The sequence below is a fragment of the Pseudophryne corroboree genome (assembly GCF_028390025.1).
Source record: "Pseudophryne corroboree isolate aPseCor3 chromosome 3 unlocalized genomic scaffold, aPseCor3.hap2 SUPER_3_unloc_3, whole genome shotgun sequence".
Taxonomy (NCBI): domain Eukaryota; kingdom Metazoa; phylum Chordata; class Amphibia; order Anura; family Myobatrachidae; genus Pseudophryne; species Pseudophryne corroboree.
This window is the reverse complement of record NW_026967519.1, coordinates 2,996,557-3,010,550: the sequence shown is the minus strand read 5'-3', so window position 1 is coordinate 3,010,550 and position 13,994 is coordinate 2,996,557. Positions and strand designations below refer to the sequence as shown.

At 47.3% G+C, this 13,994-nt stretch overlaps 1 protein-coding gene across 1 annotated transcript in view; it reads right to left on the bottom strand.

Moving 5' to 3' along the window:
- Positions 1-13,994, bottom strand: part of LOC134984004 (zinc finger protein 160-like) — a 174,256-nt gene that overhangs the window by 147,550 nt on the left and 12,712 nt on the right. The window contains exons 4-5 of the mRNA XM_063949663.1: positions 10,377-10,443; positions 464-1,660 (exon numbers count right to left, since the gene is read on the bottom strand). Coding sequence (XP_063805733.1) covers positions 464-1,660; positions 10,377-10,443 — 1,264 coding nt within the window. The remainder of the gene's footprint in view (positions 1-463; positions 1,661-10,376; positions 10,444-13,994) is intronic.

Here is a 13,994-nt window from a genome sequence, read left to right as displayed (position 1 = left end):
TTTTTCCCTTTACCTTATGTCCAGGTTTATATTCTGACGGTCAACATTCAGAACCTGTCGACATTCTGCCCAGTTCCCATAACTGGGTGTAATATGAAAAGTCATGTTAAATGTTGACATTATGAACACGTCAGCATTTTAAACTTAGACCACATCAACAATATGTCAGCATTTTACGCATGTTGACATTTGTCTTTTTCACCCTAGGTCCGTGTCGACAGTCAGAATCTGGCAACATTCTACCCGATCCCATAACTGGGTGTGATATGAAAAGTCGACATTTCAGAAATGTTAAAATGTGGGCATTACGAATGAGTCTGTATTAACCATGTTGAAATTTGTCTTGTCGACCATATGTCCACGTCGACAAACAGAACATGCAGACATTCTGTCCGGATCCCACGCAACCAGGCGTTCCACAGTTTAGCAGAAGCAAGTCCGAATATAAAAAAAGGGCTTTAACTGTGGCTTTTAAGGTGGTTGCTAAGAACAGTCTTCTTAGTGAAGCTCTTGCCGCACTGGGCACAGGAGTAGGGCTTCTCCCCAGTGTGGGTCCTCCAGTGTGTCCTCAGGGATGACTTCTGGCTGAAGCACCTCCCGCAGCAGGAGCAGGCATAAGGCTTCTCCCCGGTGTGGATCCGTGAGTGCAGAATGAGGTGGGCGCTGCGGCTGAAGCACTTCCCGCACTCGTCGCAGGAGTAGGGCTTCACCCCGGTGTGGATGCGCTGGTGCAGGATGAGGTGGGCACTGCGGCTGAAGCACTTGCCGCAGTCCGAGCAGGAGAAGGGTTTCTCCCCGGTGTGGGTTCTCTGGTGGAGTATGAGGTTGGTGCTGCAGCTGAAGCGCTTGTTGCAGTCCAGGCATGAGAAGGGTTTCTCCCCAGTGTGGGTTCTCTGGTGCAGGCTGAGTTTGGATTTGCTGATGAAGCACTTGCCACACTGGGTGCAGGAGTATGGCTTCTCCCCCGTGTGGGTCCTGTAATGCGTAACCAGCAGCGACTTCTGGTTGAAGGACTTCCCGCAAACGGCGCAGGTATAGGGCTTCTCTCCTGTGTGGATTCTCTGATGCCTGGAGAGCAGAGACTTAGAGGCAAAGTACTTCCCGCAGTACGAGCATATCACTGAGTGTGGGGCTCTGTGGGCAGCCTGGTGCACTGCCAGATCTGCATTATTGGTAAAGCACTCCTGACACTCTAAGCACACGTACAAATCCGAGCTGAGCGGGGGTGAGCTGGAGGGAGAAGGTGATCTGCAGCGGAACGTTTCACCAGACTCATTTCCAACGTACGTTTCACTGTCTTCGTTGTCGTACGTGTCAGGGCAGGGTGGGTAATCACTGAGGTCTCCTTCTTCACAAGATCCCGCCTGAGTAGGACTAGGCGCATGTTGCGTATCGCTAGTGGCTGGGGAAAGGTCATTTACATCTCCACACAAAACGGACTGTACTGTGTGTGCGCCACCTGTGGGTGAACCTAGGTCAGTGTCTGGGGGATCGCCCTCCTCACAGGAGACAGATTCCTTCTTGACGTACGTAGATATAGACTGTGCGCGATCTGTGGGTGTGTACAGGTCTGTGCGGCTGAGGTCTCTGTCTTCACCCAGGCCAAGTTCCTCCTTCACGCGAGTCGATGTGGATTTATTCACGGTACGTTCAGAAACACCTGGCAAAAAGATATTGATCTTGATTAGAATGAAATGCAAAGTTTAGGATTCGGGTATTAAGTAAAAAAGTGACCCTGGTCTGAACACATTATTGTATAGTATGAGCCTGTATGCATACCCTAGAGCAGAGGTTCTCAAACACGGTCCTCAGGGGCCCACACAGTGCATGTTTTGCAGGTCTCCTCACAGAATCGCAAGTGAAATAATTAGCTCCACCTGTGGACCTTTTAAAATGTGTCAGTGAGTAATGAATACACCTGTGCACCTGCTGGGTTACCTGCAAAACATGCACTGTGTGGGGTCCTGAGGACTGAGTTTGAGAACCTCTGCCCTAGAGACATAGAATTTGATAGCGGAGAAGAACCACTTGGTCCATCTAGTCTGCCCCCTTTTTTTACTATATTTTTACCCCAAACCTTATTTGATCCCTATTCCTTTGTAAGGATATCCTTATGTCTATTCCATGCATGTTTAATTGTTCTACTGTCTTAGCCTCTACCACCTCTGAGGGGAGGCTATTCCACTTGTCCACTACCCTTTCTGTGAAATAATTTTTCCGCAAATTTCCCATGAACCTCCCCCCCCCCAGTCTCAGTGCGTGTCCTCGTGTCCTATTGCTTCTCTTCATTTGGAGAATGTTTCCCTCCTGGACTGTGTTAAAACCCTTGATATATTTGAAAGTTTCTATCCTGTCCCCCCTTTCCCTTCTCTGCTCCAAACTATACATATTGAGATTTCTTAGTCTTTCTGGGTATGTTTTGTGATGTAGGCCGTGCACCATTTTAGTCATCCTTCTTTGTACAGTCTCTAATGTATTAATATCCTTTTGAAGATATGGCCTCCAGAATTGAACACAGTATTCTAGATGAGGGCGTACCAATGACCTATATAGTGGCATATTACTTTCTTTCTGCTGCCGATTCCTCTCTCTCCTGCCTATAAAGACAAAACTACAGTTATGAAGTTCAGGGCAGTTCCGTATATTCCAATGTTAATTCCCTTCTATGTGTACACCACCAATTGTCCATCCGCCATAACCTGGCATTATATAATCATTAACAATTATTTGTAATTATTTATTAACTCAGCCCATACTACTGCAGATAGAAAGGGGAGAGAACTTTAAATTTGCCCCGAGTTCCCACCGAAACCTTGCGTGATGTGTGGCTGTGTGCATTAGTGTGTTACGGTAAGGCGTCACTTACTCCTGTATGAGGTGTGAGCGAAACTAGGTCACGTCTTGTCAGTCTAACACCTCGGGTAGCGCCATTATGCACTGAACCTCCTGGATAATTGAATCGAACCCAAAGTGTTAGGTGGATGTGAAGCGAATCAGTAATAAGAGGCACCAGGAAGAAAGAATATAAAACACAGAGGACATGCTCCCAAACACCAGTCCTTTCCACACAGTAAATAATCCCTCACATGGACCTTAAGTAGAAGCCTCCGATGATGCTAACTGTACACATTGAAGAACTAAATCAACTAAGTAAAAACGACACGTACCAAAGGCTGTGTATTGCTGAATATACATAAAATATCGGGAGCGTTTATCATTAAGTCCATCATAACCTCTTACGCCCTGATGACTGAGTTGCCATGTCAGGAAGGGATGTGCTCCACTGACTGCGCTGACAGAGTGACTGACAGCCCGGCACACTTGCTATGCAGACATAACTTGTGTGACTTATACGTACACTGATGGGCCGGTGATGTCACAGCAGCTCGAATGACTGCATTCTCAGCTTTTTTGATCCGATTCAGGTCCTATTAGGACACCGCCCTTCACACATGGGAATATATTCAGCTGTCCATCATGGAGTAAAGAGATAATGCTTCCCTTTTTAACATAACTGCAGTAGAATGTCAGATGACCACCGAACAAAGTACGGCCCAGGTCTGAAAATGGCAATTATTTTTCCCCCCTAAAATTATAATGATAATATGCGTGAACATTATTCCCCTGAAAACAAAGTTTTGCCTCACCCAGAAGATTTAAGGGTCTACGTACTAAGCCTTGGAGAGAGACACAAAGTGGGCGGAGATAAAGTACTGGCCAATCAGCTCATACGTGCCATGGTACAGGTGGTGTCTGAAAAATGACAGGAGCTGACTGGCTGGTGCTTTATTGCTCTCTAAGTCTTAGTACATAGACACTTTAAACTATTTTATTGAGGATCAGTGGCAACAAATTTAGGTTTCCTGATTTTTTATTCTCTTGTTTAAATCTCGTCAATGTCGATAAAAAGGGCGGGATATAACCAAGTCAGAGTTTGGACAATTTTTAAAGGGGCAATCATTTACAAGGCATGGTTCTGACTTGTAAACGGTTGCCTCTTTATAAAAAAAAAAAAAAAAAACCCGTCTCAGATCGTCCGGCACCCCGCATTTCTCCTGAACTTGTAATTCATTACATCCCGCCCCAAAAGATCTATCATGATAATATAAAAGCAAGGTCGGCATTCTGTCAAGAAGAGTAAACAGCCTGCCCCTCTGCGAGTCCGCCCGCGGCTGTGGGTGGCCCACTGGACGGAGCGGGGGGGTCGACACAGACCCCTACAACCTCTAGCTGCCTAGCGTTACGCCCCGAGGCCGTGAGGGGGAAGCCCAGATTACCAAGGCCGTAGGGGCGGATACAACAGACCTGGCCCCCTGTCCTGTCGACGCGTCCCTCGTCTGCCTGGACTCCTCCATTGTGGCTGGGCGACACCCCCGGCTTTGCTTTAGAGTTGCCAAGAACTCTCTCTTCCCAAGCTGTTACGAGCTACCTGAAGAGCCCAGCTGAGACATATCGTATGAACCGCCTACCTTGCGTCTCCGTGTCTGTCTTCCTAACAGCCGCTAGTGTTACCGTGGCCTCCCCACCGGGGCTATGTGAGCGCCAAATGTGGCATGTAACCAGCCCTGTCCTATATGCTGCCATACTGCTGCCTCCAGTGCTTACAGGCGTTTGCCTGACGTATATTATGCTATAATATGACCAGGCCACACAGAGGGGATAGCGGGCTATACTACTAATCGGGATATGTCCTAATTTTTGCTCCCTCGGGGCTCTGTTCTGGATTCTGTTCTCTTCACTCAGACAAATGACAAGACGGCGCCGCTCTGGTAACGCATCAAAAGCAAAATCCGCAACCACACAAGCTGCAGCCTTTCATACTCTATTTGGCACCCCCGTTCCTGACCCCACTACCTCCGCGCTTCTCTCTGGCTCTTTACCGTCAACCATCATGGAGGATGCTGGAACCCCGCCCTCTCCAAAACACTGCCAAGCCGGGCCTGCCAGTAAAGACTCCGCCGATATGGCGACAATCCTCTTACAACTGCGCTCTCTTCCGACTCGCCAGGACATTCAACAAGATTTGTCCAACATGGAAAAAAGGATTCATGATTCCCTACAAGCGAGTCTCTCCACCATCCAGTCTGATCTCACGCAAGTGGCAAATAGAGTGGTCGAACTGGAAGATCACAGTGATGAAACGGACTCTAAGCTCGCCGACCTCCACGATCTTGTATCTCGATACTCATGTACCACCGCTGAAATGAGACGTAGACTGGATGATATAGATAACAGAGGTAGGCGGAATAACTTGAGGGTCAAAGGTCTACCCGAAGATGTGCCGCCACAGGGCTTGGTTGCGGCATTGACTGCAGTATTCAACGGCCTCCTTGGTGCCGACCCCAGCTCTCAAATAGTGTTTGACAGAGCACATCGGGCACTACGGCCGAGAGGAGCGCACACGGAGCGGCCTAGAGATGTCATCTGCCGGCTACATTACTTTCAGGTGAAAGACTATCCTACAGAAGTCCAGACAGGCCACGACCATAGATTTTAATGGCCACCACATACAGATCTTCAAGGACCTTTCTTGGGTGACCCTACAACAGAGGCATTTTCTCCACCCCCTCACGGAGGCTCTTCGGAAGAAAGATATCAGATTTCGCTGGGGCTTTCCTTTACCGGGATGGGAACCGATATGTTCTTGAGGACTATGATGGTGTCTCGTCTTTCTGCACCGCACTGGGGCTACCGTTAATATCGCTGCCAAATTGGACGGACCCTCTGCAGCTTCCCGCTGTGACACTACCCCGCAGGGAGCCTTGGAAAAGAGTGGATGCCTCCAGACGAAGTAATCGGACTGGCAGGACTGATGAAACATCTGACATTCCATGACTGCGTTTGCCATCCTAACTTGTGATATCCTTTTTTCTTAATTGTCTCACTGACTGCTCACATTGATCTTTCGTATTGGTTGTTTACTGTGTGAGCTTTTGCTGCTCAGTGATTGCCTATTACTCTCTTAAGGTTAACTGTGACTCACGTACCTAACCTGGGAGGTTTCTTGTAGAATGTGTGGGTTTAGGTGGCGTGATGGGAGGTGGCGGTTGATTGATTTTCTCCCGCTCATTTCCTTCCGGACCATGACGTATCCCTTTAAAATACCCTTTTACTCTACTATTTCAAATTGTTGAGCCCGGTATCACCCTTTGACCCCCCTCTCTGCTGTATATTTTTTAGACCATGGGATGCTTAATTTTTACCCATGGCTATCAATGCAGAGACTGCTACTATTTGTTGTTGTCTAGGTTTTATCTTTGGTTTTTCCTTTTCTTTTTCTATGTTAAAACGTCTATGTCCTCCTTCCTTTCCTCATGTGTTTACCCACCTACCCCTTCCCTCCCGTGCCACCACCAATTTCAGGATATCTATAGTGCGGCAATAAGTCGGAGCCGTAGTCATGGTATACCATTCAGTCTGTTGATCCCTGCATTCCTTTCAGTATGGCTAGCTTAAAAATTGTTTCCTACAATGTGAAAGGGTTAAATATCCCAGAAAAGAGATCAGGCCTACTACGCACCTTGCATATTGATGGGGCGGAGGTTGTTTTCTTACAGGAAACACATTTCAAGCAGGGGGCCGCCCCGGGACTTCGCTCTCGTCACTTTCCCAATGGTTACTTTAACGATTATTCTGGAGCGAAGGCTAGGGGTGTTGCCATTCTTTTTGCTAAGCATCTGCGACTGCTAGATATCTCCGAAAAGTTGATTGGTGATGGGAGGGGGATTCTAGTTAAAGCTACCATTGCCCACCAGACATTCACCTTTGTAAATCTCTACCTCCCTAACCGAGGCCAAACTCGGTTTCTTAGGGAATCATTAGAACTCTTCGAGCAAAACCTGATGGGTACTCTGGTGGTGGGAGGAGATCTTAACTGGGTCCTTGAACCCCGTTTGGATTCCTCCTCTGGGACTCCACGGAATACTCTTAGAGAGTCCAGACGCTTTAGAGCTGTTTTACATGACTTCCAACTGGTTGACGCTTGGCGCCTTCTGCACCCTTCAGATAGGGACTTTACCTTTTACTCACCCCCACATAACTCATATTCTCGAATAGATTACCTCTGCGTGAGCCATGCACATTTGGATCTATTGGTTGATGCAACTATCGGCCAAGTGACAATATCAGACCATGCCCCAATTACGCTCACTCTCTCTCTCCGTCATCCCCCCCTAAACACTGGCGCTGGCGGTTTAATGAACAACTCCTTCGGGACCCTGTTTGCCGAGCCCAGATTGAGACAGCTATAGAAGATTACATCTCTTTGAATGCAACTGATGATGTATCCCCGGTTATATTGTGGGAGGCACATAAGTGTGTGATTAGAGGCCAGTGCATACAACTAGGCTCCCGTCTGAAAAAACAGAAGGTCGAGTGTAGAAACGCCTTACTAGAGAAAATAAAAAAACTGGAACTGACTCATAAGTCCACATTGACGTCGGACATCTTTGCTGAGCTTCAAACAGCAAGGCAAGCTCTTAATACTTTACTCAGCGATGGTACCCGTAGGGCGTTCCGTAAATGTCGACATAAATATCATAGATGGGGAAATAAACCCGGTAGACTTCTGGCTCGTGCTCTTAGAGCTCAGAGATCTTTAACGTACATATCCAAACTCACGGACGCCGACGGGAGGTCCCGGGCCTCTGATGCAGAGATAGCGGAGATTTTCCATAATTATTATTCGGCTTTGTACAATCTGACCTCTAAGCGGACATCAACTGCACGCAAAGATCACAAGCACAACATACAGACGTTTTTAGATGAAATTACATTCCCGACTCTCTCAATGGACATTACCCAGGCCCTAGATGACCCTTTTACTGGGGAAGAACTGCTGGCTGTCCTAAAGTCGTCCCCCAACGGTAAAAGCCCGGGGCCGGATGGTTTCCCGGTCACATATTATAAGGCCTTTCAGGACAAACTCGTCCCCCTTCTCCTGCAGGCCTGCAATGCCATATCATCAGCGGCCCCTCTATCAGGCCAGTCCTTGAGTGCCCATATTACTGTCATCCCGAAAGACTCTAAAGACCCGACACTCCCTTCCAGCTATAGGCCGATTTCGCTGTTAAATGTAGATGTTAAATTATTTGCAAAACTCATGGCTAATCGTCTTAGACCATTACTGCCAGATATACTACACCCTGATCAGGTCGGATTTGTTATGGGCAGAGAGGCAAGGGATAATACTATTAGAGTTATTGATCTGATAGCGCACGCGCAGATAACTGGTACTCCTCTCATGCTCCTCTCCACAGACGCAGAAAAGGCCTTCGATCGGGTAGATTGGGATTTTATAGAGGCAGTGATTCGGCGCTTGGGTCTAGGAGAGGTTTTCCTGCAGAGGATTCTCTCATTATATAGAGCTCCGTCTGCTCGGGTTAGGGTGAATGGCGTCCTCTCTGAACCCATATCAATTTCCAACGGCACACGCCAGGGTTGCCCGCTGTCACCCTTAATCTTTGTTCTATGCATGGAGGCCCTGGCTAGGGCGATCAGGTGCAACTCTAACATTACGGGCCTGCAGGTGGGCAAAATTGAACCATCGTCTGGCCCTCTTTGCAGACGACTTATTGGCGGCCATAACGAATCCTTTGAATTCTCTACCCAATCTTATGAAAGAATTTGCACGGTTCGGAAATTTGTCGAACTTTAAAATTAAGTACTCGAAATCTATGGCAATGAATGTCACGCTCCCGCCTACAACGGCATCCCTCTTGTCGCAGTCATTTCAATTCACATGGCAAAAATCCCACATTACATATTTAGGAGTTCAAATCCCATCGGCACTCAACACTATAGTCAATATTAACCATATACCGCTACTTCGCAAACTGAGACAGGAGATGAAGCACTGGCTCACGCAGAGGTTCTCATGGCTAGGCCGAATAAATATAGTGAAGATGAACATTCTCCCCAGGTTGCTATACCTTTTTCAAACCGTCCCACTGAAACTCCCCCCTCAATTCTTAGCTGAAGCACACAAGGCGATAAGCCACTTCATTTGGGGCGGACGGAAGCCTAGGTTCAAGCATAGCCATTTATCTAGGCTGAAATCTCAAGGCGGGCAACAGTTACCTATGATTTCTACATACTACCATGCCACACTACTACATAGAATTGTAGACTGGTCCCGCCCCACTTCACATAGGAAGCAGTGGGTTGACCTGGAGTCTTCTTCCATCAATCTTAACCTACAAGCGGTGCCCTGGTCTCCTAAATTTAGTCGCTCATTACATCCCACTGTGGGGCCCACCGTGGCTTTATGGCGGACGATCCGCTACAAGATGGGAATCTCATCTAAACGAACATCCCTTATGCCTATTTTCGACAATCCATTATTCCCCCCGGGAAGGTCTAATAAGATCACATTCCGATATTCCCCTCTCCCACTACAAGAAATCCCTCCTTAAACACTTAAACAATGCGGCATGAGCTGTACTTCCGGTGCACTGGCGATCCACTAACCCACCGACAATATGGGAATGGTTCCAACGCATGGACTTTTACATGCATATGGAGGATGTTTATTCTGCCGCCTTAGACAAATACTCAGACTATATAGCTACTTGGCTTCTTTGGATAGACTTTAAGACCACTAGGACATATGCTGATGACGCACCCTGACTATTCACGGCTGATGGAGGCTGTCGAGGCCCCCACACTGGTTTCTACAGTGTTCTATGATTGTGGCCTTTCTACTCCCCCCCCCCCCCCCCTTCCTCTTCTCCCATGTTCCCTTCTTCCCCTTGTCTTCCTCTCTTTGTTTGTTTCCAAATGCTCGCTACCTTACACTTTGTATAAATACTGTGTTACTAAGCGATATTGTTATGGGATTGCTCCTTATTTCTGATTCTGTAACTTCGGCTTAACGTTACGCAGTTTAAGATGGCATCTATGAATCTGTTAATCCTTCTTCTTCGCAACTACTTATTTATGTTTTGTAACCACAGTTGATAAACTATGAGACTGTTATCTACGGTCTATTTTTTTGATATGTATGCTGAAATGTTTGGAAAATGTTCTATATTGCAAAATGAAAAAAAAAAAAAGAATAAAAAAAAAAAAAGAAGAGTAAACAGGAGTTGGCAAAATGCGGCCCTCCAGCTGCGGTCGAAATACACATCCCAGCATGCCCCGTCACAGTTCTGATGGGCAGTTACACAGCAGCTGGAGGGCCGGACTGTGCGTACCGATGGTATGAAGAGAAGTGATTTGAGAACAATATAAAAGAAAAGGAAGCCTGTGATATAGGGGCAGGGATAGATCTCGTCACCTGTCCCTCCAAGACTAATAGGAACACTGCTATTATAACTATACATTAATCCATAATGTAATGACTTAAACACAAACAGGACTGTGTAATCGCCTCTTACCGGACGGTGCGAGGGGCAAGTGACTCTTCAGCGTCTCCTCCTCGTCTTCTCCTACGGACTCCCACTCCTGAGAAACAAGACAGCAACACTAATCTCCAAAGGTTACCCTATATTGGCCAGGCCATACACTGAGCTCAGGACCTAGGGTCCAGTTTGAACTAATCAAATACTGCATGTAAAACCTTTAAAGTAACGCGTTACTTAGAAAATATTTAAAAAATCTAACATATAGCTAAAGAAAAATGCAATAAAAACTATATCGGGAGCTCCCGTGTTATCACACCCACAGTTCCTGTCCTCTGCTATCACTACAGAGAACTTATAGGCTCTGTGCAGTAACATCTAGCTTCCCACGTGCATGTATAACCCATAGTGCACTGGTAGCTGCCAGCAGGGGGCAGACGTACTAGAGCTTTTAAAACAGACGAGCAGATTCTATAATTTTGTTGAATGCAATAGAGAATGGAGAACCAGAATCTGATTGGTAATTGCCAATAAGAATCCGTTAAATGCACCAATTAGGAAAGCAGAAATGAGGGGACATATCTCCTGCTGTCTGTCTATCGGCCCCCACAACAGCTGTCCACGTTGCATCACGGGGCCTTCCACATTGCGCATGCACAGCTGGAAAGACGCACTTGCTCAGTAGCCCCCCGGTGTCCGTAGGTGGAAGTACAGTCATCACGGTCACTTTACTTCTTCCTGATGTCAGGACATCGTCTTATGCGTCAATAATAATGTGACAGAATGGTGAAGTATGTGTGATAATGCAGTGAGCACGCTGTATACAGGCAGTAGGCAGGGAACCCAGATGTATACAGAAGGGAAGAGCCACCGTGTCTTTGTGTTTATGACTCATAGGTTAAGAACTTGCACTTGAAAGGAACGCAACACCCAGGCTTTGGAAATAGAGCTTGGGCCTCCGTATAGCGGTTTCATGACAGCCGGGCCCGATGCATGCGCATTGATGAGAGACCGCACAGACTAATTTGAAGCTCATATATATATATATATATATATATATATATATATATAATAAGATTTTACTTACCGATAAATCTATTTCTCGGAGTCCGTAGTGGATGCTGGGGTTCCTGAAAGGACCATGGGGAATAGCGGCTCCGCAGGAGACAGGGCACAAAAAGTAAAGCTTTTCCAGATCAGGTGGTGTGCACTGGCTCCTCCCCCTATGACCCTCCTCCAGACTCCAGTTAGGTACTGTGCCCGGACGAGCGTACACAATAAGGGAGGATTTTGAATCCCGGGTAAGACTCATACCAGCCACACCAATCACACCGTACAACTTGTGATCTAAACCCAGTTAACAGTATGATAACAGCGGAGCCTCTGAAAGATGGCTTCCTTCAACAATAACCCGAATTTGTTAACAATAACTATGTACAATTATTGCAGATAATCCGCACTTGGGATGGGCGCCCAGCATCCACTACGGACTCCGAGAAATAGATTTATCGGTAAGTAAAATCTTATTTTCTCTATCGTCCTAGTGGATGCTGGGGTTCCTGAAAGGACCATGGGGATTATACCAAAGCTCCCAAACGGGCGGGAGAGTGCGGATGACTCTGCAGCACCGAATGAGAGAACTCCAGGTCCTCCTTAGCCAGAGTATCAAATTTGTAAAATTTTACAAACGTGTTCTCCCCTGACCACGTAGCTGCTCGGCAGAGTTGTAATGCCGAGACCCCTCGGGCAGCCGCCCAAGATGAGCCCACCTTCCTTGTGGAGTGGGCCTTTACAGATTTAGGCTGTGGCAGGCCTGCCACAGAATGTGCAAGTTGGATTGTGCTACAGATCCAACGAGCAATCGTCTGCTTAGACGCAGGAGCACCCATCTTGTTGGGTGCATACAATATAAACAACGAGTCAGATTTTCTGACTCCAGCTGTCCTTGCAATATATATTTTTAATGCTCTGACAACGTCCAGTAACTTGGAGTCCTCCAAGTCACTTGTAGCCGCAGGCACTACAATAGGCTGGTTCAGATGAAATGCTGACACCACCTTAGGGAGAAAATGCGGACGAGTCCGCAGTTCTGCCCTGTCCGAATGGAAAATCAGATATGGGCTTTTGTAAGATAAAGCTGCCAGTTCTGACACTCTCCTGGCCGAAGCCAGAGCTAGAAGCATGGTCACTTTCCATGTGAGATATTTCAAATCCACCTTTTTTAGTGGTTCAAACCAATGAGATTTTAGAAAGTCCAAAACCACATTGAGATCCCACGGTGCCACTGGAGGCACCACAGGAGGCTGTATATGCAGCACTCCCTTAACAAAGGTCTGGACTTCAGGGACTGAAGCCAATTCTTTTTGAAAGAAAATCGACAGGGCCGAAATTTGAACCTTAATAGATCCCAATTTGAGACCCATAGACAATCCTGATTGCAGGAAATGTAGGAATCGACCCAGTTGAAATTCCTCCGTCGGAGCACTCCGATCTTCGCACCACGCAACATATTTTCACCAAATTCGGTGATAATGTTGCATGGTTACTTCCTTCCTTGCTTTAATCAAAGTAGGAATGACTTCTTCCGGCATGCCTTTTTCCTTTAGGATCCGGCGTTCAACCGCCATGCCGTCAAACGCAGCCGCGGTAAGTCTTGAAACAGACAGGGACCCTGCTGAAGCAAGTCCCTCCTTAGAGGTAGAGGCCACGGATCTTCCGTGATCATCTCTTGAAGTTCCGGGTACCAAGTCCTTCTTGGCCAATCCGGAACCACTAGTATCGTTCTTACGCCTCTTTGCCGTATAATTCTCAATACTTTTGGTACGAGAGGCAGAGGAGGAAACACATACACCGACTGGTACACCCAAGGCGTTACCAGCGCGTCCACAGCTATTGCCTGCGGATCTCTTGACCTGGCGCAATACCTGTCCAGTTTTTTGTTGAGGCGAGACGCCATCATGTCCACCATTGGTCTTTCCCAACGGGTTACCAGCATGTGGAAGACTTCTGGATGAAGTCCCCACTCTCCCGGGTGAAGATCGTGTCTGCTGAGGAAGTCTGCTTCCCAGTTGTCCACTCCCGGGATGAACACTGCTGACAGTGCTATCACATGATTCTCTGCCCAGCGAAGAATCCTTGCAGCTTCTGCCATTGCACTCCTGCTTCTTGTGCCGCCCTGTCTGTTCACATGGGCGACTGCCGTGATGTTGTCCGACTGGATCAACACCGGTTTTCCTTGAAGCAGAGGTTCTGCCTGGCTTAGAGCATTGTATATTGCTCTTAGTTCCAGAATGTTTATGTGAAGAGACGTTTCCAGGCTCGTCCATACTCCCTGGAAGTTTCTTCCTTGTGTGACTGCTCCCCAGCCTCTCAGGCTGGCGTCCGTGGTCACCAGGATCCAATCCTGTATGCCGAATCTGCGGCCCTCCAATAGATGAGGACTCTGCAACCACCACAGAAGAGACACCCTTGTCCTTGGAGACAGGGTTATCCGTAGGTGCATCTGAAGATGCGACCCTGACCATTTGTCCAACAGATCCCTTTGGAAAATTCTTGCGTGGAATCTGCCGAATGGAATTGCTTCGTAAGAAGCCACCATTTTTCCCAGGACTCTTGTGCATTGATGTACAGACACCTTTCCTGGTTTTAGGAGGT